Genomic DNA, 24,723 nt, shown 5'->3' with positions numbered 1-24,723 from the left:
AATCATCTTGCCTCATCGACTCATAAGCATCCTTCTTCTGCTTAACAAGAGATGAAAGTTCTGTAGTAAACCACGGTTCCCTTATCTTATCACTTCCTCCCTGCCTGACAGGGACATACCTATCAAGGACACACAATATCTGTTCCTTAAACCAGCTCCACATTTCCGTTGTCTGCATTCCCTACATTTTGCTACCCCATTCTATGCCTAATTCTTGCCTAATCGCATTATAATTGCCCTTGCCCCATCGATAACTCTTGACCTGTGGCATGCATCTATCGTTTTCCATCACTAAACTAAACGTAATTGAATTATGGTTATTCTCTCCAAAGTGCTCACCTACTAAATCAAACACCTGGCCTGGTTCATTACCAAGCACCAGATCCAGTGTGGCCTCCCCTCTTGTCGGCCCTTCGACATACTGTGTCAGGAAACCCTCCTGTACACATTGGACAAAAACTGGTTTAAATTCCCACCTCGGGCAACTGTCTGTGCGGAGTTTGCACATTCTCCCAGTGTTTGCATGGGTTTCCTCCGGGTGCTCCGGTTTCATCCTACAGTCCAAAGATGTGTAGGTCAGGTGAATTGGCCATGCTAAATTGCCCGTGGCGATAGGTGCATTAGTCGGGGTGAACGTAGGGGAATAGGTTTGGGTGGGTTGCTCTTCGGAGTGTCTGTGTGGACTTGTTGGGCCGAAGGGCCTGTTTCCACACTGTAGGGAATCTAATCCAAATCTCTCCAGTGCATGGATTTACTATTAAGTAGAGACTCTACTATAGAACAAGGGACCATGACAGTTGCTAATAAATCCAAACACTATTCAGAAAAAGTTCCTTTACTTGAGAGACTGTGGTGGGAATATCTACCATAATGAGTAATTTGGATGACTAAATACATTTAAATGGGCAAACTGACAAGTACAGGAGAAAGAAACAAATAGAAGACATTACTAGGGTTAGACTAAGTAAGGAGAAAGCTCATGAAGTATGAACACCAGCAAAAATCAGTTTATTGAATGACTATTTAATCTACCATAAACAATATGAATGAACATTCTGGTAATAATGATTAGATTCCCCAAAGTGTGGAAACAGGCCCTTCGGCCCAACCAGTCCACACAGACCCTCCAAAGAGCAATCCCCCAGACCCATTCCCCTCTGACTAATGTACCTAACACTACGGGCAATTTAGCATGGCCAATTCACCTGTCCTGCACATCTTTGGACTGTGGGAGGAAACTGGAGCACCAGGAGGAAACTCGCGCAGACACGGGGAGAATGTGCAAACTCCACACAGACAGTCACCCAAGGCTGGAATCGAACCTGGGACCCTGGTGCTGGGAGGCAGCAATGCTAACTGCTGAGCTACCGTGCCGCCTCTGTTTTTTTAAAAGAGGCCCACAGCCCTTTCTGATCCCATCTTCCTGCACAAAGCCCATCGCCCTGAAGCTTCCTGCACTTTTTTTAGATGAAATTATGCTGAGCCTTCTCGTGGGTGGTGCGCCGTGGTGACCATTTTTTTCCATATAGTTTCAATTTATAGATTAGGAGTTTTCTGTTACCTTGTAAATTTCAACAAATAAAGGGAATTTTTGAAGGTTTGTTTCAGAAATAGGGAGAATTAACTGGTTCAAGCAACAAAGGGAGACATTTTTGAAGCAAACTGCAGATAGTGATACCGTGGTAGAAGGAACAGACAACTTCTACTTGCCTTTAACACAGCAAAACATCCCAATAAATTTGTCACTGAGCCACATGAGAAGATACTAGGATGGTGACAAAATGTTTGGTCAGAAGTAGATTTTAACATCATTAACCTTACCTGTACGGAGCAACACCTCTGGTGCAATGTAATTCGGTGTGCCCACTAGGGAATGTGCCAGACAGCGTTGATGTTGTCGAGCTGCCCTGCGCTCCAATGGTTTTAGTCTCTCTGCACACTTACAGCTCTTGGGATCACCCCATTCATTACTGAAATCCATGCTGTCCTGCCGAGGATGGTCACCTGGATGCAAAGGGTAAACATGTCAACAATCAGACAAGTAGTGTTTCTGAAGATAGCAAGATTCTGTTTTGTCTTTGTTCCATATGTTTCTTCAGTACTACTTGCAACCTCTTTTGTCTACTATTCTTAGAGAAGAGTTGATCAGACTGAGGACAGTGCACAAACTATCAGACGACTAGCAGGAACCCATTTGGATGGTACAAGGGCAAAGTACCTCTTTTGAACTGGATACAGTTGTGACTTTCCTGCTTTACACTCTAAGGCTACTGATAATCAAGGCTAGATACACTGGACCCTAAGGACTTATCTATGTGAAACTGGGGTGCCATATCAGGGGGAAAATTACCAGCATGGGATTGAATAAGTGTTGCATTGGCTCCTGAAAAATCATAAGTAGCAAAGGAGGGGTTTAACAAATTTAGTCAATGTATTTCTGTGTTAAGTATTCATAGCTAGCTCAGAGTGGCCTACGAATAAACTCAGCAAGCTATGGAAAACTGCAGCTCTGGAAAGGTTTCAGCAACCTATTGATTTCTTGTTCTAAGTAAAAAGTGCTGATTTTGCCAAAAAATAGTACAGATAACCAAAGAAAAAGTACGGGGCTATAATGGGAAATGTTCTGCAAGTGTAAGAAGAGGTCCGTCTTTTAACTTCTTTATATCTTTGATTGCCCACTAAACGATATACCCAAGGTAATACCCCACACCTAACAGAAAGGCAGACTTCACAATCTTGGAGAGTCTGCCAAAACAAAGCTTGGCAATTGTTGCCTATAACCAGTAAACAGGACAAGTATGAATATTAGAGATTCCTAGCAACTTGTTACACCATAACAAAAGCTGAATGAAAGGTTTCAGAAACAATTAGAACTTGGAGTTTCATGTGAATATCCTTACTGGAACAGGATGCATTTTGTTAACAATATTTAAAACTGGAATGGTTGGTGAATGCAACAGGGTAGTTTTATAAAACCTCATACCCGTGATAGACACTTTGACTTCATTGTCTTCAAGCTTTCAAACATCTGAACACTAAGCTGTCTCTCTGCAGGATGAAGTGATCCATAACAGATGTAGAGAGGTCTGTGGTTTTCAAAATTTCAATTCACAAAACATTGATAAGAATATTTCTCAATTGATGAGATTGTAAAGTGCTGATGTCCAATGGGACGCAGGTGTTCTTGTTCTACTACTGAACTACTGAAAGCTAACACAAGTGAAATTGCAAGGCAAACTGTTTGTTAGCCTTTATCACAAGAAGATTTAAATACATAGCCAAGATGTCTTGCTTCAATTATACTGAACATAGGGGAGAAAGCATATGAAGTAATGTGTGCAGTTTTAATCCCCTTGCCTAACGAATTCAGTGGAGGTTCACTATGCTTATTCCTGGGATAGTGGGACTGTCCAATTAGGAGAGATTGAAGAAACAAAGCCTGTTTTCTCTGGTTTAGAAGAATGAGAGGAAATCTTATAGAAACATATAAACTCTTAAAAGGGATAGACAGAGTAGATGCAGAAAGGATGTTTTCCTTGGCTGTAGGTCTAGAACAAGGGGGCACAGTTTCTAATAAAAGATAAGCCATTTAGGACCCATGCAAGGAAAATCTTCTTCACTCAAGTGTGTGGTGAATCTTTAGAATTGTCTACCCTAGAAGATTGTGAAAGCTCAGTCAATATGTTCAAGGTGGAGATTGATAGATTTCTAATTACGAATTATAACAAGATATTGTGCAGCAATATAGCATAAAGATGGATGATCCGTCATGATCTGGAATGTCAGAGCTGGCTCAAGGAGCTGTATGCACTGCAGTTTAATGGAGGAAGTGGTCAGTGCTGAACTAGAGGGATTATGCCTCCACTTTCCTCCCTGTAGTCATTCTTTCCCAGATACCCATTCCAGTCCAGCTCAATCTTGAACAGAGTTTCACATCACGTATAAACTGCTTCATCAAGACAGTCTATTTCCAAATTTGAAGTGTATGAATCCTAACCTCTCCCCAGTGACTGAGATGCTGTTTCCCATACTCCAGTTTTCATCACCTCCTGAATTCACTTCTCAAATCTTTTCCCTCAAAAATCTCAATTCCCATCATCCTGAACCTGGTGAACTAATACAGTCAACAGATTTTCATTCTCATTTATCCTCAATCCCTGTGCCTCTACCCAGTACTGCAAACGTCTTCCTCCCACATTCCTGCTTGCACCTTCTGTTCTTAGCCTGTTTCCTGCATTTCCATACAATCACTAGCAGCAGTTTTGCAATCCATTATTGCTCTGCTATGTTGTTTTTGCCCTTTACAGTTTAAGGGATGCACTTTTGGTTGATGCAAGTAGAATCAGAAACTTAGAATTTGTTTTCAAGTGACCTTGTGTGAGATTTAGAAAAGGCTTTGGAACAGAGTCTGAGGAATTTTTTTAAAAATTCACCTGTGGGATGTGGGCCAACATTGATTACCCAACTCCTAGCTGCTCTTGAACAAGTGGCTTGCTAGGCCATTTCAGACAGTACTTTAGAGTCAACCACATCACTGTGGGTCTAGGGAGTCACCTGTAGGCCAGACAGGATAGAATGGAAGATTTCCAGATTTCCTTCCCATTAATGTACTAAATGGGTCTTTCCAATAATTGGCAATGATTGTATGGTCATCAGTCTACTTCAAGTTCCAGATTTGTTGTTTTCATTTAATTCAAATTCCACCATCTGCCATGGCAGGATTCAAATCCAGTTCCGTAGAACATTAGCTGGAGTTTCTGGATTAATAACCTAGCTATTACACACTTGGCCATTGGCACTCCAGTTGTGAGGTATGCTTACACCATTCCACAGGAGTTACAGTCTACAGACCAGGGAACAATTGAAGAAATCAACTTGGTAAGGTCTACTTCATTAGATTTGCCTGACAAAGCACTTCAAATTTTTCTAATTTGTTACTGGTGATATGCATCAGATTTGTTATTCACTAACTCCTTCATAAATCTTTATATGGAAAGTCTGGCAAATTAATTGTCTTTACCTTTAATCTGTGCAAAGCAAAACTCCGATAATCGTTCCATAAAATATTCTTTAAATTGGTTTAACTGTACACTAAACTAATATGATAATACGGTATAACAGCTCCTCAAATCTTATTCAAGAGGAATGTTTTCGGCATGCTCCTACAGCTAATGACATTCACACCCACCATACATTTCCACTGGATCTTTGCTTTGGTACAGGACAAATTTAGAAGATGTGAAAAAAGTTTACACTACCATACACAACCATTTTGGGACCAGAAATGAGCGGGAGCAAATGGAGAGCAGTCTGGGTAGGTGAGAGTTTCTAATTTGGAAGGGGAAACTAAAAAGTGATATCACAGGAGGGCTGAGGTTTGTTTGGCTGAATTTGAATTGGTGTTAAATTGAATCTTATTAATTTATTGTTACAACTTATCGGTTACAGCTTGAAAAGCAGAGATACAAAAATAGTTAAAATTTTTTTAAAAAATCAAAACAAATTAAATATGGATGGGAGAGTCAGGTGATATGTTGTTTCTGCATGATGTGTGAGCTGGTGGACCTCATTGTGGTTCCCAGTGACGATATATATATATAAATGTTGGTTGCTGGAAGAACTCCAGCTCATAGTGGATAAGCTGGAGTCTGAGCTTCAAACATTGCAACACATAAGGGAGGGGGAAGAGTTACCTGGATGCTGTGTTTCAGGAGACAATCATACCCCTGAGGCGAACTAACCCAAATTTGACCAGTAGTTAGGGACAGGAGGACGTGGCTGTGAGTGAGGCAGGTAGAAGGATCCAGGAATGTCAGAACCTGTCCTTGTCCAACGTTCAAGAAGACTGGAAACTCACTAATGTGCCACCCCTGTTTAAAAAGGGAGTAAGGCAAAAGACAGAAAATTACAGACCGATTAGCCTAACCTCAACTGTGGGTAAGATCCTGGGGTCCTTTGTGAAGGATGAGATTTCTGAGTACTTGGAAATTTATGGTAAAATAGGTCATGCCTATTTTAGGGATAAAAGGGTCCTCCTCAGGATGGCACGTGGTGCTCCACAAGGCTGTGTTGGGATCACAACTTTTCACTTTATACATTAATGATCTAGATGAAGGAACTGAGGGCATTCTGGCTAAGTTTGCAGACAACACAAAGATAGGTAGAAGAACTGGTAGCATTGAAGATACAGAAGCTGCAGAAGGATTTGGACAGGTTAGGAGAATGGGCAAAGAGGTGGCAGATGGAGTACAACGCGGGAACGTGTGAGATCATTTATTTTGGAAGGAAGAACAGAGGCATGGACTATTTTCTAAATGGGGAGAAAATTCAGAAGTCTGAAGTGCAAAAAGACTTGGGGGTTCTAGGCCATGATTCTTTCAAAGTAACCTTGTAGGGTGAGTCAGTAGTTAGGAAGGCAAATGCAATGATGGCATTTATTTTGAGAGGACTTGAATATAAAAGCAGGGATGTACTTCTGAGCTCTATAAGGCTCTGGTCATGAGATATTAAAGGGTTAATTTGCTCTGCTGACCTGCAGGAAATTGTATGCCCTGAGGATGGGGTGGTATGTCTCTGTTTTACAGGTAGAATGTAAGGACTTTATATTCCCAGCTCTCACCATTCAGAGGCATTTGCATGGCCATTTCCTAGTTATTCAGAGTAATTTACATTATCATTCCCTATTCAGAATCAATAAGAACATTACAATTAAAATTCTGACTACTCCCTGCAGTAAAAAAAGTGATTTACAACTGATGTGGCCATTAAGGGATGATTTACATTACACTGTTTCTAGAGATGATGTGATCATTACATTGTTTCTTAAGTGGCATGTGACTGTGGGGAAACGGCTGGGGGTTGTTTGTGGGCATTGCTGACTGTAATGTGTAACTATTATACTGTATAAAAGGAGGACTGTTTCTTTTGCTCAGAGTTCCTGCGAAGCATTACAAAGATTGTTAAGTGATCCTTCAAAGCTTGTACTTGCTTAATAAATTTTGACTGTTCAGACATTAGTATATTACAGTTGCAACAAGTGTGTAAGACTCTCAAGAAAAAGAACATTATAGTCAGACCACATCTGCAGTTTTAGGCTCCATATCTCGGGAAGGACGTACTGGCCCTCGAACGTATTCAGAGGAGGTTCACGAGAATGGTCCCAGGAATGAAAAGCTTAACATATAAGGAACATTTGAGGACTCTTGAGTCTATACTTGATGGAGTTTAGAAAGATGAGGAGGAATCTAATTGAAATATACACAATACTGAATGGCCTGGAGAGAACAAATGCTGGGAAGATGTTTCATTGGTAGGAGAGACTAGGACCTGATGGCATAGCCTTAGAGTAAAGGGCAGACCATTTAGAACAGAGATAAGGAGAAACTTCTTCAACCAGAGAATGGTGAATTCATGGAATTCATTGCACAGACGGCTGTGGAGGCCAGGTCATGGAATATATTTAAGACAGAAATAGATAGGTTTTTGAGTATCAAGGAGATCAGGGGTTATGGGGAGAAAGCAGGAGAATGGGGTTGAGAAAGTTATCAGCCATGATTTAATGGTGGAGCAGATTCAGTGGGCTGAATGGTCTTATGAATGTACACCACGCTGTCACAAAACAAAGAAAAGTATTATGATGCAATATTTACCTGAACTATCAAATACAAGATCTAGAAAATAACTTCACATGGATTACAAAATGACTTGCATAAGATGGAATACTTTCTCTGGTCTGAATTGTAAATTCTCAAAGAGTATTTGCAGACACAAAACACAACCTCAAGTTATACTCTTAATAAAAAGCAGGGCAAATCCAACCTGGCTAATTACTGCCCTTTCAGTGTACTCATATGTCAAAGTCACTGACAATGCTATCAAATGGCATTTGGAAATAATTAACCTACTCACTGACACTTGGCTCTTGAAGTTATTATATTTCTGGTCCAAATATGGACAAATATCTCCAGAGGTGAGTTGTTAAAGGGCTTCTTAAAGGTGACATGTAAGAAACTGGATGGTCCAGAGGGTGTGTTTTTCTGTCTTGCAGGCAGGATGTGAAAATCTAATCATACTCTGTAAATGTTGTTTTAAGGAATAACCTATCAGAGAGTATTTCTGGAAATAATCTAATCACTTTACATTGCTTTTGGATTGCATGTGACTATGGGGGAGTGGCAGGGGTTGTGTCTTGCGTGCATGACTGACTGTGATGTAAAACCCTGTACAAAAGGAGGACGGTCCCATTGTTCAAGGAGCCTCGCTCCGCAAGTACCACCAAGAGTGTTAAGTGATCTCCCAGAATCTTGTACTTGCTGAAGTAAATTGTGGCTGTTCACAGAATTGGGAAATTGCAGTTGCATCAAGTGTATAAGAATCTCAAGAAGGGAACCGAACAGAGGTAGCGTGGCTGCCTTTGACTTCAAGGCAGCATATCATGGAGTCTTGCTTCAAAGGGGTTGAGCAAAACTAGTTAATGAAAATCAGGGAGAGATTTGCCAGGAGTCATACCTAGCATAAGAGAAGATATTTGTGGTCACTGAAGGTCCAGGACATCTCTGCAGGAGTTCCTCAAGGTACTGTCCTGGCCCAAATATCTTAAGCATTTTTAAAAATTTATTCACAGGATGTGGGTGTTGCTAGCTAGGCCAGCATTTATTGCCCATCCTTAACTGCTCAAAAGGAGTTTTCCAACAATTGACAATAGTTTCATGGCTATTAATTCCACTATCTGCCATAACGGGATTTGAACCCGGGTCTGCAGTACATTATAATCCAGTGATAATATCCCATACCATCGCCTGCCCCATCAATAATCATCCCTCGATCATAAGTAAGTGGGATGTTTGCTGATGACTGCAGTGTTCTAGCATCATTTGGGACATCTTACATATTGGAGCACCATGATTTGGACAACATTCAGGTTTGCGCTGATGTGGCAAGTAACATTTGTGCCTCACACAGGGAGACGATGGCCTCGTGGCTATTAATCCAGAAATCTAGGTAATGGCCTGGGGACCTGTGTTGGAATCTTGCCATTGTAAATGGTGGAATTTGAATTCAAGAAGAGGTCTGGAATTAAAAGTCTAATGATGACCACAAATCCATGAACACATATCGTTCACTAATGTTCTTTACGGATGGAAACTACATCCTCACCCAGTGTGGCTTACATATGACTCGAGATCTACAGCAGTATGATTGACTCTCAACTGCCCTTTGGGCAATTAGGGATGTGCAATGAATGCTGACACTGCCAGTGATGTCGACATCCTGTGAATGTATAAAACAATGTCAGGTAATGATCATCTTCAATAACAGAAGATCGAACCATTGCTTCTTTTGATGTTCAATGATAGCACCACAAACTTATCATGCAACTAACTATACCAGGGGTGACCAATGACCAGAGGCTGAACTAAACCAACCTGCTACTGGTCAGAGGTTAGGAATTCTGCAGCAACTAACTCATCCGTATATCCAATTACTTACCTACCATCTAAACGGCATGAGAACGCTCTTGACTTGCCTCGGCAAGTGCACTGCCAATAGGATCATCTTGAATAAAGGGCTGCCGGGGTGGGGGGCAGTGCTGGTGAGGTCACATGTGGAATACTGTGAGCAATTTTGATTGGCTTATTTAAAGAAAGATGTAATTTCATTGCAGGCGGTTCAGAGAAGGCTCACAAGGATGATCCCTGGTATACAGGAATGTCATATTAGCAAAGGCAGTTTGGGACTTCTACTCACTGGAATTTAGAAATAATGAGGGGCAATCTTATTGAAACATACAAGATTCTTATGGGACTTGATAGGGTAAATGCTAAGAGGATGTTTCCCCTCGTGGGAGAGACTAGGACCAGGTGGCATAGTCTCAGACTTTATAACTGACATAAGGAGGAATTTCTTAGATTACATTACAGTGTGGAAACAGACCCTTCGGCCCAACAAGTCCACACCAACCCACCGAAGCGCAACCCACCCATACCCCTAACCTAACACTACGGGCAATTTAGCATGGCCAATTCACCCAACCTGCACATCTTTTTGGACGGTGGGAGGAAACCGGAGCACCCGGAGGAAACCCACGCAGACACAGGGAGAACGTGCAAACTCCACACAGTCGGTCGCCTGAGCGGGAACTGAACCCGGGTCTCAGGCGCTGTGAGGCAGCAGTGCTAACCACTGTGCCACCGTGCCGCCCTTCTCTTAGAAGGTTGAGTGTCTTTGGAATGTCTTGCCACAGAGAGATATTGAGACAGAATTCTTGTGTAATTTAAGGGTATGATAGCTAAGATTCTTGCTCTGTAGGGGAATTAAGGATTACGAGGAAAAGACAGGAAAGTTGAATGAAGGTGCAGCCTTGAGGGGCCGAGCAGCATATTCCTGTTCCTATTTTTTACGGTCTTCAAAGTAGTCAGTTTGATTGACACTTCTTTCACAACTGATACACTCCTGTTGCAGCAGATGCACAGTACCAGCAGTTTACACCATCTTCCAGATGTACTGTAGCAATTTACCCAGGCTCCTATGAGAGCACCTTCAAAACTTTGAACTTCTACTATAAGTGATGAATGACTCCATACTGTGCTTCTAGTGGTGTCTATTGAGGAGTAAGTATTGACCAGGACACTTGGAAAATGCCACTGTTCTTCTTCAAAGTAATGTTATGGGTTCTTTTCTTTTTACCCAGGGCCTTCAATATGACATCTTGTTTGAAAGATGACACTTCAAGAAATGCAGCATTCCCTCAGCATTGGAACATGAACTTTATATCTGTGCTCAGAATCCTGATGTGGTGCTGGAATTCACAATACCCTGGCTCAGAACCTGAGTCAACAGAGCCTACGAACCAAGCCATGACTGACATGATTTTGGAAGTTGAATATTGGTGCCCACGTACACCAGCTGCTGAAAGTAAGTAGGCAAGTGCAGCAGGTGGCGAAGGCGGCAAATGGTATACTGACCTTCATAGTGAGAGGATTCAAGTACAGGACAACAGACGTCTTGCTGAAATTGTACAGGGCCTTGGTGAGATCACAACAGAAAAATTATGTGTAGTTTTGGTCTCCTTATCTGAGGCAGGGTGTTCTTGCTATACAAAGAGTGCAATCAAGGTTTACCAGACTAATGTCTGGGATACCAGGACCGACGTATGGAGTGAGACTGAATTAACTAGGACTATATTCAATGGAATTTAGAAGAGTGAAGGGGATCTTAGAGAAACCTATAATATTCTAACAGGTTTATACAGTGTAATGCAGGCAGTTATGTTCCTGAAACCAGGGGTTACAGTCTAAAAATATGGGATAGGCCACTTGGATTAAGAATGGAAGAAATTTCTTCACCCAGAAAGTGGTAAAAACCAAAACATAGACTGTTTTCAAGAACAAAGTTAAGATATAGTGTTCAGACCTAAAGGAATCAGAGGCTTTAGGGAAAAAGCAGGAACAGGGTAATGAGTGGAATGACCAATCACAGTAGAGTTGAATGACAGAACAGGCTTGAAGGGCTAAATGGCCTTCTGCTCCTATTTTCTATGGATCAAACGGCAGTACTAGAATGGATTAGGACTGCATTCCAGTGAAGAAGACAGAGATTAAGCCTAGAACCAACCATCCAGAAGACAACTTCAATAAGAACAGGTTTAGCAGGCACTGAAAGAGAAATAGTGCCCAAGCCATAACACTGAGTTGAAGTGCACAGCAGATGGTGAAATGAAATTAGTGTGTTTAACAAATAATAAAACTGGAGCAAGACTAAGTAGATATTACAAACAGGTGGAGGAATAGTAGAAAAACTAGAGTTGTAAAGGATATTGGAGCAATGACAAGCAATCATCACTTCAAAGACACCTCTACTAAAACGTCTACATTAGTCTAATTTTAACAGCAAACTGGGGACAGTACAGTGCTGTCAAAGCCAATATTTAATGCATAATTTATGCTAATACTGCAGGGTGCTTCATACATAATAAGAAGTTAACCATAGGGAAACAAGTGACAGAGAGAGAGAGAGAGAAAAAGAAAGAACCGGAAAGACAAACCATAACCAGAGATATTTTTCAACACTGGATGCCGTCAGCTTGTTCATCGTATCTGTGGTAACCTTGGCAGAACTGTCCAAAATTACACTGGGCCGTCACTGCTCGATGACCTACATCTTCCCCTGATTCAAGTACTTAGAGACAGGAGTGCGAGAGAGAGAAGAAAGTGAAACAAAATAAAATGAGTCAAAAGCAAAGAGAAACAGACATGTAAGATAGCAAGAATAATGAAAATTGGAACTTAGCAAAGTTGATAGCATCCCTCACTTGTGCAGCAGAAGCTTTAAGGTGTTTTAGATAGACCCTAACTAAAATTAAACATTTCAGACCAAAGGAGTACACTTTCCAGTAGTCACAGATCAAAATACTGTGGCAAACAGGTTGCAAGATATAAATAATTAACTGAACTCTGCCCTTTGCAACCAGGTGTTACAAATGCTGATGGGGGGAAGCAAACTAGTCTTTCTGCAGAACCCTGTGGTGCCATGATACTCTGTCTAGTAAATAAAGTCACGGAACCAGACAGCATGGAAACAGACCCTTCGGTCCAACTCATCCATGCCAACTAGGTTTTCCAAACTACACTACTCCAATTTGCCTGCATTTAGCCCATATCCCTCTAATTTTTTTTCCTCTATTCATGTATTTGTCCAAATATCTTGTAAATGTTGCAACTGTGCCTGCATCTACCACTTCCTCAGGCAATGCATTCCACATACAAACCACCCTGTGTCACAGTCAGTGACTCTGAGATGTACAACATGGAAATACACCCTTCGATCCAACTCGTCCATGCCAACCAGATATCATAAATTAATCTAGTGCCATTTGCCAGCACTTGGCCCATATCCCTCTAAACTGTTCTTATTCATATACCCATTCAGATGTCTTTTAAATGCTGTAACAGTACCCATCTCCACCACTTCCTCTGGCAGCTCATTCCATTTACGCACCATCTGTGTAACTATTTCCCCTCTCAATCTTAAACTTAAGCCCTTCAGGTTTAGACTTCCCCACCTCAGGTAAAGACATTGGCTATTCACCCAATCCATGCCCCTCATGATTTATAAACCTCTACAAGGTGACCTCTCAGCCTCCGATGCTCCAGGGAAAATAGCCCCAGCCTATTTAGCCTCTCGATATAGCTCAGGCCATCCAACCTTGGCAACATCCTTTTAAATCTTTGCTGAATCCTTTCAAGTTTCACAACATCTTTCCTGAGGCAGGGAGACCAGAAGTGAACACAGTATTCCAAAAGCGGCCTAACTAATGTCCTGTACAGCCACAACATGACCTCCCAACTCCTATACTCAATTCTTTGACCAACAAAGGTAAGCAAACCAAACGCCTTCTTCACTATCTGGTCTAACTGTGACTCCACTTTTAAGGAACTATGAACTTGCACTCCAAGGTCTCTTTGTTCAACAATATCCCCCCGGACCAATGTTGCCCCTTTAAATCTTTCTCCTCTTACCTTAAAAATATGAGGCTTTGGGCTAGTTTTGGGCTCCCATACCCTAGGGGAAAGAATTTGCTATTCACCTCATTTATGCCCCTCATAATTTTATAAATCTCTATAAGATGACCCCTCAACCTCCTGTGCTCAAGGGAAAAAAGTCCCAGCCTATTCAGCCTCTCCTCATAACATGAACCTCCAGGCCTGCAAACATCCTTGTAAATCTTTTCTGCAATTTAATAATATCCCTCTTATAGCAGGGTGACTTGAACAGTATACAGTACTCCAAAAGTGGCCTCAGCAATGTTGTTTACTATCTCAACATGATGTCCCAACTCCTATCCTCAATGCATGAGGTGCACTGAAAAGATGACATGGATACCATAATGAATTCTATAGAACTAGAACGACAGCAAGTGATCACTATCCAATTAGCAGCTTTATGCACTGTATGGAATAAAGGGAATATCAATATAATTGATAGCCTTCTAGTAAAGTTCCAAATTAGAGGAAGGTCAATTTTGACAGTGTTAGGCAAGAACTTTCAAAAGTTGATTGGGAAGTCTGTTAGCAGGTAAGGAGATGGTTAGAAAATGGGAAGCTTTTAGAACTGAGATAACGAAGAGTCCAGAGACTCTGGAGTATTGTGTGCAGTTTTGGTCGCCATACTATAGGAAGGATGTGGAGGCACTGGAACGGGTGCAGAGGAGGTTTACCAGGATGTCGCCTGGTATGGTAGGAAGATTGTATGAGGAAAGGCTGAGGCATTTGGGGCTGTTTTCATTGGAGAAAAGGTGGTTTAGGGGTGACTTGATAGAGGTGTACAAGATGATTAGGGGTTTAGATAGGGTTGACCATGAGAACCTTTTTCCACGTATGGAGTCAGCTATTACAAGGGGGCATAGCTTTAAATTAAGGGGTGGTAGGTATCGGACAGATGTTAGGGGTAGGTTCTGTACTCAGCGAGTCGTGAGTTCATGGAAGGCCCTGCCAGTAGCAGTGGTGGACTCTCCCTCTTTATGGGCATTTAAGCAGGCATTGGATAGGCATATGGAGGTTAGTGGGCTAGTGTAGGTTAGGTGGGCTTGGATCGGCGCAACATCGAGGGCCAAAGGGCCTGTACTGCGCTGTATTCTTCTATGTTCTATGTTCTAACACGTTCCCTTTAGGGTAAGGGCAAGACTGGTAGGTGTAGGGAATGCTGGGTAACTACAGAAATTGAGGTTTTGGTCGAGAATGAGGAGGCGGCATATGCAATGTATAGACAGCAGGGAATGAGTAGGGAGGGCAATGCAGGTATGCTTAAGAAGGAAAACAGAAGGGCAAAAGGGAACATAGCTTTGGCAAGTAGGGATAAGGAGAATCCAAAGGGACTCTACAAATACATTAAGGACAAAAGAAAAACAAGGGAAAGAATAGGGCCCCTTAAAGATCAGCAAGGCCACCACGTGGAACCTCAGGAGATGGGGAGATACTAAGCAAGTATTTTGCATCAGCATTTACAGTGGAGAAGGATATGAAAGATAGAGAACATGGGGAAATAAACAGTGACTTCTTGAAAAATGTCCATATTACAGAGGTGGTGATGATGGACATCTTAAAATGCATAAAGGTGGATAAATCCCTGGGATCTGATCAGGTGTACCCTAGAACTATGTGGGAAGCTAGGGAAGTGATTGCTTAGCCCCTTACTGAGATATTCTTATCATCAATAGCCACAGGTGAGGTCCCAGAAGACTGGAGATTGGCTAACATGGTGCCACTATTTAAGAAAGTTGTTGAGGGAAAAACAGGGGACTATAGACTGGCGAGCCTGATGTCAATGGTGGGCAAGTTGTTGGAGGGAATCATGAGAGACAGTATTTACATATATTTGGAAAGGCAAGGACTGATTAGGGAAGGTCAACACGACTTTGAGCATGGGAAATTGTGTCTCACGAACTTGATTGAGTTTTTTGAAGTAATGAGGAGGATTGATGAGGGCAGAGTGGTGGACGCGATACATAAGGACTTCAGTAATAGCATTCGACTAAGTTCCTCATGTTAGAATGGTTAGCAAGGTTAGATCACATGGAATACAATTAGAATTACCCATGAGAGTAGTGAACAAGCTTGAAGGTAGAAGACAGAAGGTGGTGGTGGAAGATTGCTTTTCAGACTGGAAGCCTGTGACCAGCAGTGTGCCATAAGCATCGGTGCTGGGTCCATTGCTTCTTGTCATTTATATAAACGGCTTGGGTGTGAACATATGAAGTATAGATAGTAAGTTTGCAGATGACACCAAAATTGGAGGTGTAGCGGACTGTGAAGAAGTTACCTCAGAGTACAATGGGACCATGATCAGATGGGCCAATGGGCCAAGGAGTGGCAGATGGAGTTTAATTTAGATAAATGTGAGGCGCTGCAAGGCAAGGCAAATCAGGGCAGGACTTATACACCTAAAGGTAGGTTGTGGGGAGTGTTGCTGAATGAATAGACCTCAGGATGCAGGTTCACAGTTCCTTGAAAGTGGAGTTGCAGGTAGACAGGATAGTGAAGATGGCATATGGTACGCTTGCCTTCATTGGTCAGTGCAGTGGATATAGTAGTTGAGAGGTCAAGTTGCTGTTGTACAGGTCATCAGTTAGGCCACTTTTGGAAGTCTGTGTCCAACTCTGGTCTCCCTGCCATAGGAAAGATGTTGTAATACTTGAAAGGCTTCAGAAAAGATTTACAAGGATATTGCCAGGGATGGAGGATTTGAGCTATAGGGAGAGGTTGAATAGGCTGGGGCTGTTTTCCCTGAAGCGTTGGAGACTGTGGGGTGACCATATAGAAGTTTTTAAAATCATGAGGGGCACAGTTAGGGTAAATAGATTAGATCATTTCCCCGCAGTGGGGGAGTCCAAAACAAGAGGGCATAGGTTTAAGGTGAGAGGGCAAATTTAAAAGGGACCCAAGGGACACATGTTCACGCAGAAAGTGGTGCATGGTGCATGTATAGAATATGCTGCCAGAGGAGGTAGTGGAGGCTGGTACAATAACAACATTTAAAAGGCATCTGGATGGGTATATGAGTAGGAAGGATTCAGACAGCTATGGACCAAATGCTGCCAAATGGGACTAGATTAATTTAGGATATCTTGTCAGCATAGACACATTGGACTGAAGGGTCTGATTCTGTGCTGTACAACTCTATGACTCAGTGATGAAATTTAATAACTTTGAATAAATTGGAAAGAAGAGAAAAAAAAAGTGGTTGTGAATATAACAGGTTGAAAGGTGGCACATTGGTTACCACTGCTGTCTCACAGTGCCAGAGAACCGTGTTCAGATCCAGTGTTGGATGTCTGTGTGAAGGTTACATGCTCTACTTGTGCTTGTGTCGATTTCCACCGGGTATTCCGGTTTCCTATCCAAAGTCCAAGGATGTACAGGCTAGGTGATTAGCCATACTAAATTTGCCCTGTAGTGTCCAGGCATGTGTAGGCTAGGTGGATTAGCCATGATAAGTATGGGGTTAGGGGGTCTGGGGTTGGATTTTGAAGCTTTAGTCTATTATCCTTCCAGGTTAGCATTGTTTCTCCACTCGAGTGTAAACACGGAGAAATCCAGGGAGTGAAGAGCATAGGCAAGGAGGAAGGGATGAGGGAATGATGAGCCTTGAGTGGGAGTAGGATGAAAGTGACAAGTGAGCAGGGGTTGAGTGGAGAAAGTGAGGACTGCAGATGCTGGAGATCAGAGCTGAAAATGTGTTGCTGGAAAAGCACAGCAGGTCAGGCAGCATCCAAGGAGCAGGAGAATCGACGTTTCGGGCATGAAGAAGGGCTTATGCCTGAAACGTTGATTCTCCTGTTCCTTGGATGCTGCCTGACCTGCAGGGGTTGAGTGGAGACAGGATGTATGTAGTAAGGATGTAGTTGGGAAGATGGGTACGTATTGTGGGGAGGAAGGAGCTGGTATTAATGTGAGTGTGTTTGGGTGGAGCAGGAGAGATTTCATTGCATTTTCTGTCACCATAGAATGCAGCTGGTTTGGCTATGACCTACCAGTCTACATAAAATAAAACATACTTACAAAGTACTTTAAAATACAGTTTTCATTTATGGTGTCATCTTTTATACTGATGTATGATGTGCAAACTTTAATAATTTACCAATTATTCCCGTGCTGTTTAGATTAGATTAGATTACTTAGATTACTTACAGTGTGGAAACAGGCCCTTCGGCCCAACAAGTCCACACCGACCCGCCGAAGTGTAACCCACCCAGACCCATTTCCCCTACACCTAACACTACGGGCAATTTAGCATGGCCAATTTGCCTAACCAGCACTTTTTTGGATTGTGGGAGGAAACCGGAGCACCCGGAAGAAACCCACGCAGACACGGGGAGAATGTGCAAACTCCACACAGTCAGTCGCCTGAGGGAATTGAACCCAGGTCTCTGGTGCTGTGAAGCAACAGTGCTAACCACTGGGCCACCGTGCTGTTGTAGATGGAGTTTAAATTAAGTAAAGTGAGGGAAGGTGAACAGGGGTAGGACTTATACAGTTAATGGCAATGCCCAAGAGAGTGTTGTCAAACAGAGAAACTAAGTGATACAGGTACATAGTTTTGTGAAATTAGCATCACAGTTAGATAGAGCAGTGAAGGTGGCGTTTGGCACACTTGCCTTTCTTGGTTAGAGGAATAAAGACGGTAATCAATTCCTAGCAAAATACTGTATTTAGAGGCAGGGAAGCATTTGGATTTCTCTTCATTATATCCCTTTCCAGTCCTCCAACTACATCCTTGAAACACCCCTCCAATTATCCTTTATGTGAAACTGGGCTTACAGACACAAGTGGCCCAACCCAACAAAGTACCCACTCCTCAAGGAATTGGTTATCTACAGGAATGCAGAAAACCTACCTGAAACTACTTCCAATGGCTGTGACAGTGCGAGACTGTTGTCTCAATTATCTAATCGCAATAAATTAATGGTTGAACAGAGCAACTAATAACAGTTGCGTGCAGTGGTTAGTAAATATTACTTACCACTTTGGTAATACTTGGAATCGTGGGTCCATCGAAAACCAGTACACAGCCCAAAGTCAGTTAGTTTTATATGTCCATCTCTGTCTATCAGAATGTTATCTGGTTTAATATCCCTATGAATGAAGCCCATTTTGTGAACACTTTCCACAGCACAAGTCAGTTCAGCAATGTAGAATTGTGCCAGAGGTTCTGGAAAGATGCCCATTCTGATCAGGAGACTCATCATGTCTCCTCCTGGAATGTAGTCCATCACAAAATAAAGGTTGTCTCGGTCTTGGAATGAATAATAGAGTCGAACTACCCACTCATTGTCAGCTTCTGCCAAGATATCCCGTTCAGCTTTGACATGAGCAACTTGGTTTCGCAGCAACACATCTTTCTTCCTCAGTGTTTTCATAGCATATAATGCATTGGTATCTACTTTCCGAGCAAGACAGACTTCCCCAAATGCACCTATTCCCAGGGTCTTAATCTTCACAAACATAGACTTGTCCATCTTTGCCCTCTTTAGGCGGATATAATTGGACTCTTTTTGGCACAACATTTTGCGCATCTGATCCTGGGCATCTTTTGACAATCCAACCTACAAATAAACAAACAGAGTTAAAATTTTCAAACTGAAATTCTTCAAGAACAGGTGTTAAATAGTCTTGAAATAATTTCCTGAATGCTGTACATGGGATATTAAGACAACTGTTGTCTTCAGATGAAGCAAGTTGCCAGTGCTTACTGACAGTTCAATGCTTATTTAACAATTCATTTACTTATATATTTAATTCTATATTTTCATTATGAGTTCCTATGTGTATATAAAATGGAAACCAATTATGTAAACTTGCCATCACTTTCAGTTACATTCAGACTAATATGTTGTCATTGAATCAAGAATAAGACATTTAAATGATCAATATATTATTTAATTCTCCGTGCACTATTTAACTGAGTTAAATATGAGCTGTTACATATCCCAAACTGAACAAATTACATCTCAATCACACTATAAAACGAGGATCTAATTAAAGATGCAACAAGTATGAATCCTAAGTCATGTAGCTCTTTCTTGATCTGAAGAGTAGTGTCATTTTGTTTGTATTAGCACAATGGATGCAAATGCAACTGATTGTCCTTGCTGCATCAATCCTTTGTTACTTCTGCAAAAAACTCAAATCAAGTTTGTGAGACATGATTTCCCACACACAAAGCCATGTTGACTATCCCTAATCAGTCCTGCCTTTCCAAATACATGTACATCCTGTCCCTCAAGATTCCCTCCAACAACTTGCCCATCACCGATGTCAGGCTCACTGGTCTATAGTTCCCTGGCTTGTCCTTACCACCCTTCTTAAACAGTGGCACCACGTTAGCCAACCTCCAGTCTTCTGGCACCTCACCTGTGACTATCGATGATACAAGTATCTCAGTAGGAGGCCCAATAATCACTTCCATAGCTTCCCACAGAGTTCTAAGGTACACCTGATCAGGGGATTTATCCACTTTTATGCATTCCAAGACAGCCAGCACTTCCCCCTTTGTAATATGGACATTTTTCAAGATGTCACCATCTATTTCCCTACATTCTATATCTTCCATGTCCTTTTCCACAGTAAATACTGATGCAAAACACTTGTGTAGTATCTCCCCAATCTCCTGCAGCTCCATACAAAGAAGAATGAAGAAGAACGAAACACCAACATGTACAACCTGCAAGGTCCGAAGGTACAACCTTTGGTACAGGCAGTGTGGAAAAATGACAAACTACAAGATCAACTTTTATTCACCAATATACATCCTCCACACAACACTGCAACTCCAAGGAATAAGCAAGAAGATCCCAGCTACAGGACACATCTGCTAAAAAAAAATCCATTACTGCCAAAAGAGAATGGAGTTAAAAGAGAATTTTGCAGCAATGTAGGCATATTGGGCCATAAGGTCTGCTGAAGCAGTTTGAAGAAATTTTAAATTTGTCTGACTCCTTACACTTTCTATGCAGCCCGACAAACTTGTCTTTTCTCAAATATATATCCAATTCCCTTTCCAATGTAATAATTAAATCCACTTCCAACAACCCTGAAGGGAGTGCTTTATAGTTGATTTTTATAGTTATAGGTATGTGGATAAAGTGACAAGATTGAATGATGACAACTGTAAATAGTTACCAGACCCATCAACCACATTTGGAATGATGCTTGCAGAGCTCAATAAGTTGGTGAGAGCTCAGATGGCTGCTCTGAATTTAATGCTATTGAACTGGACTAATCCACATCTTTGTACAAGATAGATAGCTGATGAAAGTATCAACAGTGATGTATTCAATGATGAAAGTAGAGAAGCAATGGATGCCACACGCAAAGACATATCTGAGGAGTGGACAAAGGATGCAACTCAAAGTATTTTGGGGATCAAAAGGATACAGGAGCAACTACTAGAGGAAATATAGTATCAAACAGCATTAAACCATGAGGGAACAGCATCACAAAATGGACATTTGCGAACAGGGATTGAAATAGGATGGGTAAAAGGAGCCAGGACAGATTTTAGGAGAATGTCATTGTTAGCAAGTACAGTATTCCAATTTTCTTTAATCAACACTAATACAGAATGTAAGCACAAAATATCATTAAAAATACCAAGGGGAAGAAACCTTACATGTGCTTGAAACTAAGCAAATATGAAAATGGAAACCACAAAGGAAGTACAGGCACCATGAAAAGGGCACAAAAATGGAGCCACTAGTCTTTGCTAGTTGGTAGGGCTCATGTCACAGAACATAATTAGACAATTTTCTGTAGGTGGTGATAAATTTCAAGGGTAAGTTGTAACAGTTTGCCTGAACGATCAAGTTTTTAATACATTTATTATAAATTTGTATTGTGTCCCTGTATATTTGTTTAAGTGTTAGTTTAGCTCAGCTGGGATCATGTTCACCTTGAAATCACAAGACCCACCCTCCTCGGACCTGACCATAAAATACAGACCAACATGGTGATGCAGTAAGAAGGAGTGCTGAATTATGTGTTCTTGTACCAAACTTTCTTCTCTAATGACCACCAATAAAAAATGAATAACCACAAAGGGTTCATAACACAAGTATGGCCACTGGTTCACCATGGCTGTGCCAACTCTTTGCTGGAAATTTAAATCTAATGCCTTGTACCCTCCTCTGCTTCAAATACTTCTTTCAGTTTCCACGTAAAAGATACATTAGCATTGGATGGGACTTGCATTTAACTAACCCATCACGAAGGACTTAAAGCCCTCCGCTTCTTCCTTTCCCGCCGTACCAACCAGTATCCTTCCACCGACATCCTCCTTTGACTGACTGAACTGGTCCTCACCCTGAACAACTTCTCTTTCCAATCCTCCCACTTCCTCCAAACCAAAGGAGTCGCCATGGGCACCCGCATGGGCCCCAGCTATGCCTGCCACTTCGTAGGATATGTGGAATAGTCCATCTTCTGCAGCTACACTGGCCCCACCCCCCACCTTTTCCTCCACTACATCTATGACTGTATCGGCGCTGCCTCGTGCTCCCACGAGGAGGTTGAACAGTTCATCCACTTTACCAACACTTTCCACCCCAACCTCAAATTCACCTGGACCGTCTCAGACTCCTCCCTCCCCTTCCGAGACCTTTCCATTTCCATCTCGGGTGACCGAATCGACACGGACATTTACTATAAACTTACCGACTCCCACAGCTACCGAGACTACACCTCCTCCCACCCTGCCCCCTGTAAAAACGCCATCCCATATTCCCAATTCCTTAGTCTCCGCCACATCTGCTCCCAGGAGGACCAGTTCCAAAACCGCACCACCCAGATGGCCTCCTTCTTCAAGGACCGCAATTTCCCCCCCAGACGTAGTCGACGAGCCCTTGAGCCCCGCCCCTCCAACAGCCACCAGGACAGAACCCCACTGGTCCTCACCTACCACCCCACCAACCTCCATGTCCAGCGTATCATCCGCCGTCATTTCCGCCACCTCCAAATGGACCCCACCACCAGGGACATATTTCCCTCCCCTCCCCTATCAGCGTTCCGAAAAGACCACTCCCTCCATGACTCCCTCGTCAGGTCCACACCCCCCACCAACCCAACCTCCACTCCCGGCACCTTCCCCTGCAACCCCAAGAAATGCAAAACGTGCGCCCACACCTCCCCCCTTACTTCCCTCCAAGGTCCCAAGGGACACTTCCATATCCGCCACAAATTCACCTGCACCTCCACACACATCATCTATTGCATCCGCTGCACCCGATGTGGCCTCCTCTATATTGGGGAGACACGCTGCCTACTTGCGAAACGTTTCAGAGAACACCTCTGGGACACCCGGACCAACCAACCCAACCACCCCGTAGCCCATCACTTCAACTCCCCCTCCCACTCCACCAAGGACATGCAGGTCCTTGGACTCCTCCATCGCCAGACCATGGCAACACGACGGTTGGAGGAAGAGCTCCTCATCTTCTGCCTGTGAACCCTCCAACCACAAGGGATGAACTCAGATTTCTCCAGTTTCCTCATTTCCTCTCCCCCCACCTTGTCTCAGTCAAATCCCTCGAACTCAGCACCGCCTTCCTATCCTGCAATCTTCTTCCTGACCTCTCCGCCCCCACCCCACTCCGGCCTATCACCCTCACCTTGACCTCCCTCCACCTTTCGCATTCCCAACGCCCCTCCCCTAAGTCCCTCCTCCCTACCTTTTATCTTAGCCTGCTGGACACACTTTCCTCATTCCTGAAGAAGGGCTGATGCCCGAAACGTCGATTCTCCTGTTCCTTGGATGCTGCCCGACCTGCTGCGCTTTTCCAGCAACACATTTTCAGCTCTGATCTCCAGTATCTGCAGTCCTCACTTTCTCCTCTATGATGGTAGTGCTCAATTAACCCGTACAATTCAAAATGCTTATCAATTTTATATTGAATTATTCAAATAATCATCAAAATGGAGAGATCATAACTTTATCCTTTTTCCATCAAGAAGAAAAGGAATTACATTAGCTGTCCTTTGTCCAATGGCACAAATTACAATTATCGGTTTGAATACTGTAGCCATCATTAATAACATTAGGTCAACGGCCTACGGCGTGTTTTCTCAAGACCTGGTGACCTTATCCACTTCAAGTCTACTCATTCCTTTCCAGCATTCCCTTTACTAAATTTAGCTTCAATAACTGATACACCCAAATTGTTGCATATTCAACAAATTTGTAAATCTCTAATTTCAATTTTTACATTTGTGACTTTCTTTAGCATCACCAATCTTCAATTGATCATATGCTTTCATTTTATGTTTCAGCTTAGTTTGCCTAAACAACTCTCACCTCCACTGGTCCTCTTTTCTCCCTTCTAATTTTGCACTGCATCTGAATTCTCATTGATCATTTAGCTTTTCTCGTTCTCCTTTAACGCAAGACTCAAGGTGCCTCTATATTTCAGTGCTGACTGATGCCATTCTATGGAAGAAGAATGAATTGAATTCCTATATCATCTTTCACTACCTCCGTATGTTCCAAAAGGGTTTACAGCCAATGAAGTATTGTATGTACTCCAATAATAGTCGATTTCATGTAAAGGTCGACCTGCTATTTTTGGCCAAAAAAATCTGGAATTTTCCATATATCCCAAGTAAAAGTCAACCCTAGTTCTCCCCTGATAACAGGTCAACATTTATGAGTCAATGTGTTGGTCGTCCCACTCCACTCTGGACCTTGCAGTCCGCAGCCATCGCACTCCACATCAGGTTTTCGGAATTACCATAAATCGTGCTTTTTTTCATTATTTGTTAAGAGATCAATTGGGCTTTTGCTAATGAAATGGTATGAATTTTGATGAGCATGAATTTCAGCCACTCAAAAGTAGCATCCACATAACAGTCGATCCTATAAATTTAACCTTTAAAAGTAGTCAAAAATATTTGACTAATACTCGAGTATATACAGTAATTTTGAGTTGAACTTAACCCTTCATCAGAATTGGAGAGAATTGGAGGGAGGGAAAAGAGTGCTGAGAAATAAACGGGGAGGGGGGGGTGGGAGCGGCTGGGGGAAAGGCAGTTTGGATGGCAATTGCCTCACCTATTGCTATCCCAACTACTTTTCCCCCAGCGCCAGCCCCAAAACCCCCATTATTTCTCAGCCTCTTTCCCCCTCCCCAATCCTGATGAAGGGTTAAGTCCAAAACATTGATCACTTTATTGATTCTGA

At 42.4% G+C, this 24,723-nt stretch overlaps 1 protein-coding gene across 6 annotated transcripts in view; it reads right to left on the bottom strand.

Annotated features, from left to right (window-relative positions):
• Positions 1 to 24,723, bottom strand: part of lats1 (large tumor suppressor kinase 1) — a 48,957-nt gene that overhangs the window by 6,424 nt on the left and 17,810 nt on the right. For 5 of the 6 annotated variants that reach the window (XM_072558719.1, XM_072558709.1, XM_072558699.1 and 2 more), the window contains exons 5-6: positions 18,517 to 19,099; positions 1,822 to 2,004 (exon numbers count right to left, since the gene is read on the bottom strand). In XM_072558719.1, the coding sequence (XP_072414820.1) occupies positions 1,822 to 2,004; positions 18,517 to 19,099 (766 nt within the window). Of the gene's footprint in view, positions 1 to 1,821; positions 2,005 to 12,043; positions 12,178 to 18,516; positions 19,100 to 24,723 lie in introns of those variants that run through there. The other variant, XM_072558745.1, reaches the window with a different exon arrangement.

Source organism: Chiloscyllium punctatum, chromosome 3 (genome assembly GCF_047496795.1).
Source record: "Chiloscyllium punctatum isolate Juve2018m chromosome 3, sChiPun1.3, whole genome shotgun sequence".
NCBI classification, from domain to species: Eukaryota; Metazoa; Chordata; class Chondrichthyes; order Orectolobiformes; family Hemiscylliidae; genus Chiloscyllium; species Chiloscyllium punctatum.
Note: the sequence above shows the minus strand (reverse complement) of the source record. Positions and strands in the feature narration are given on the sequence as shown.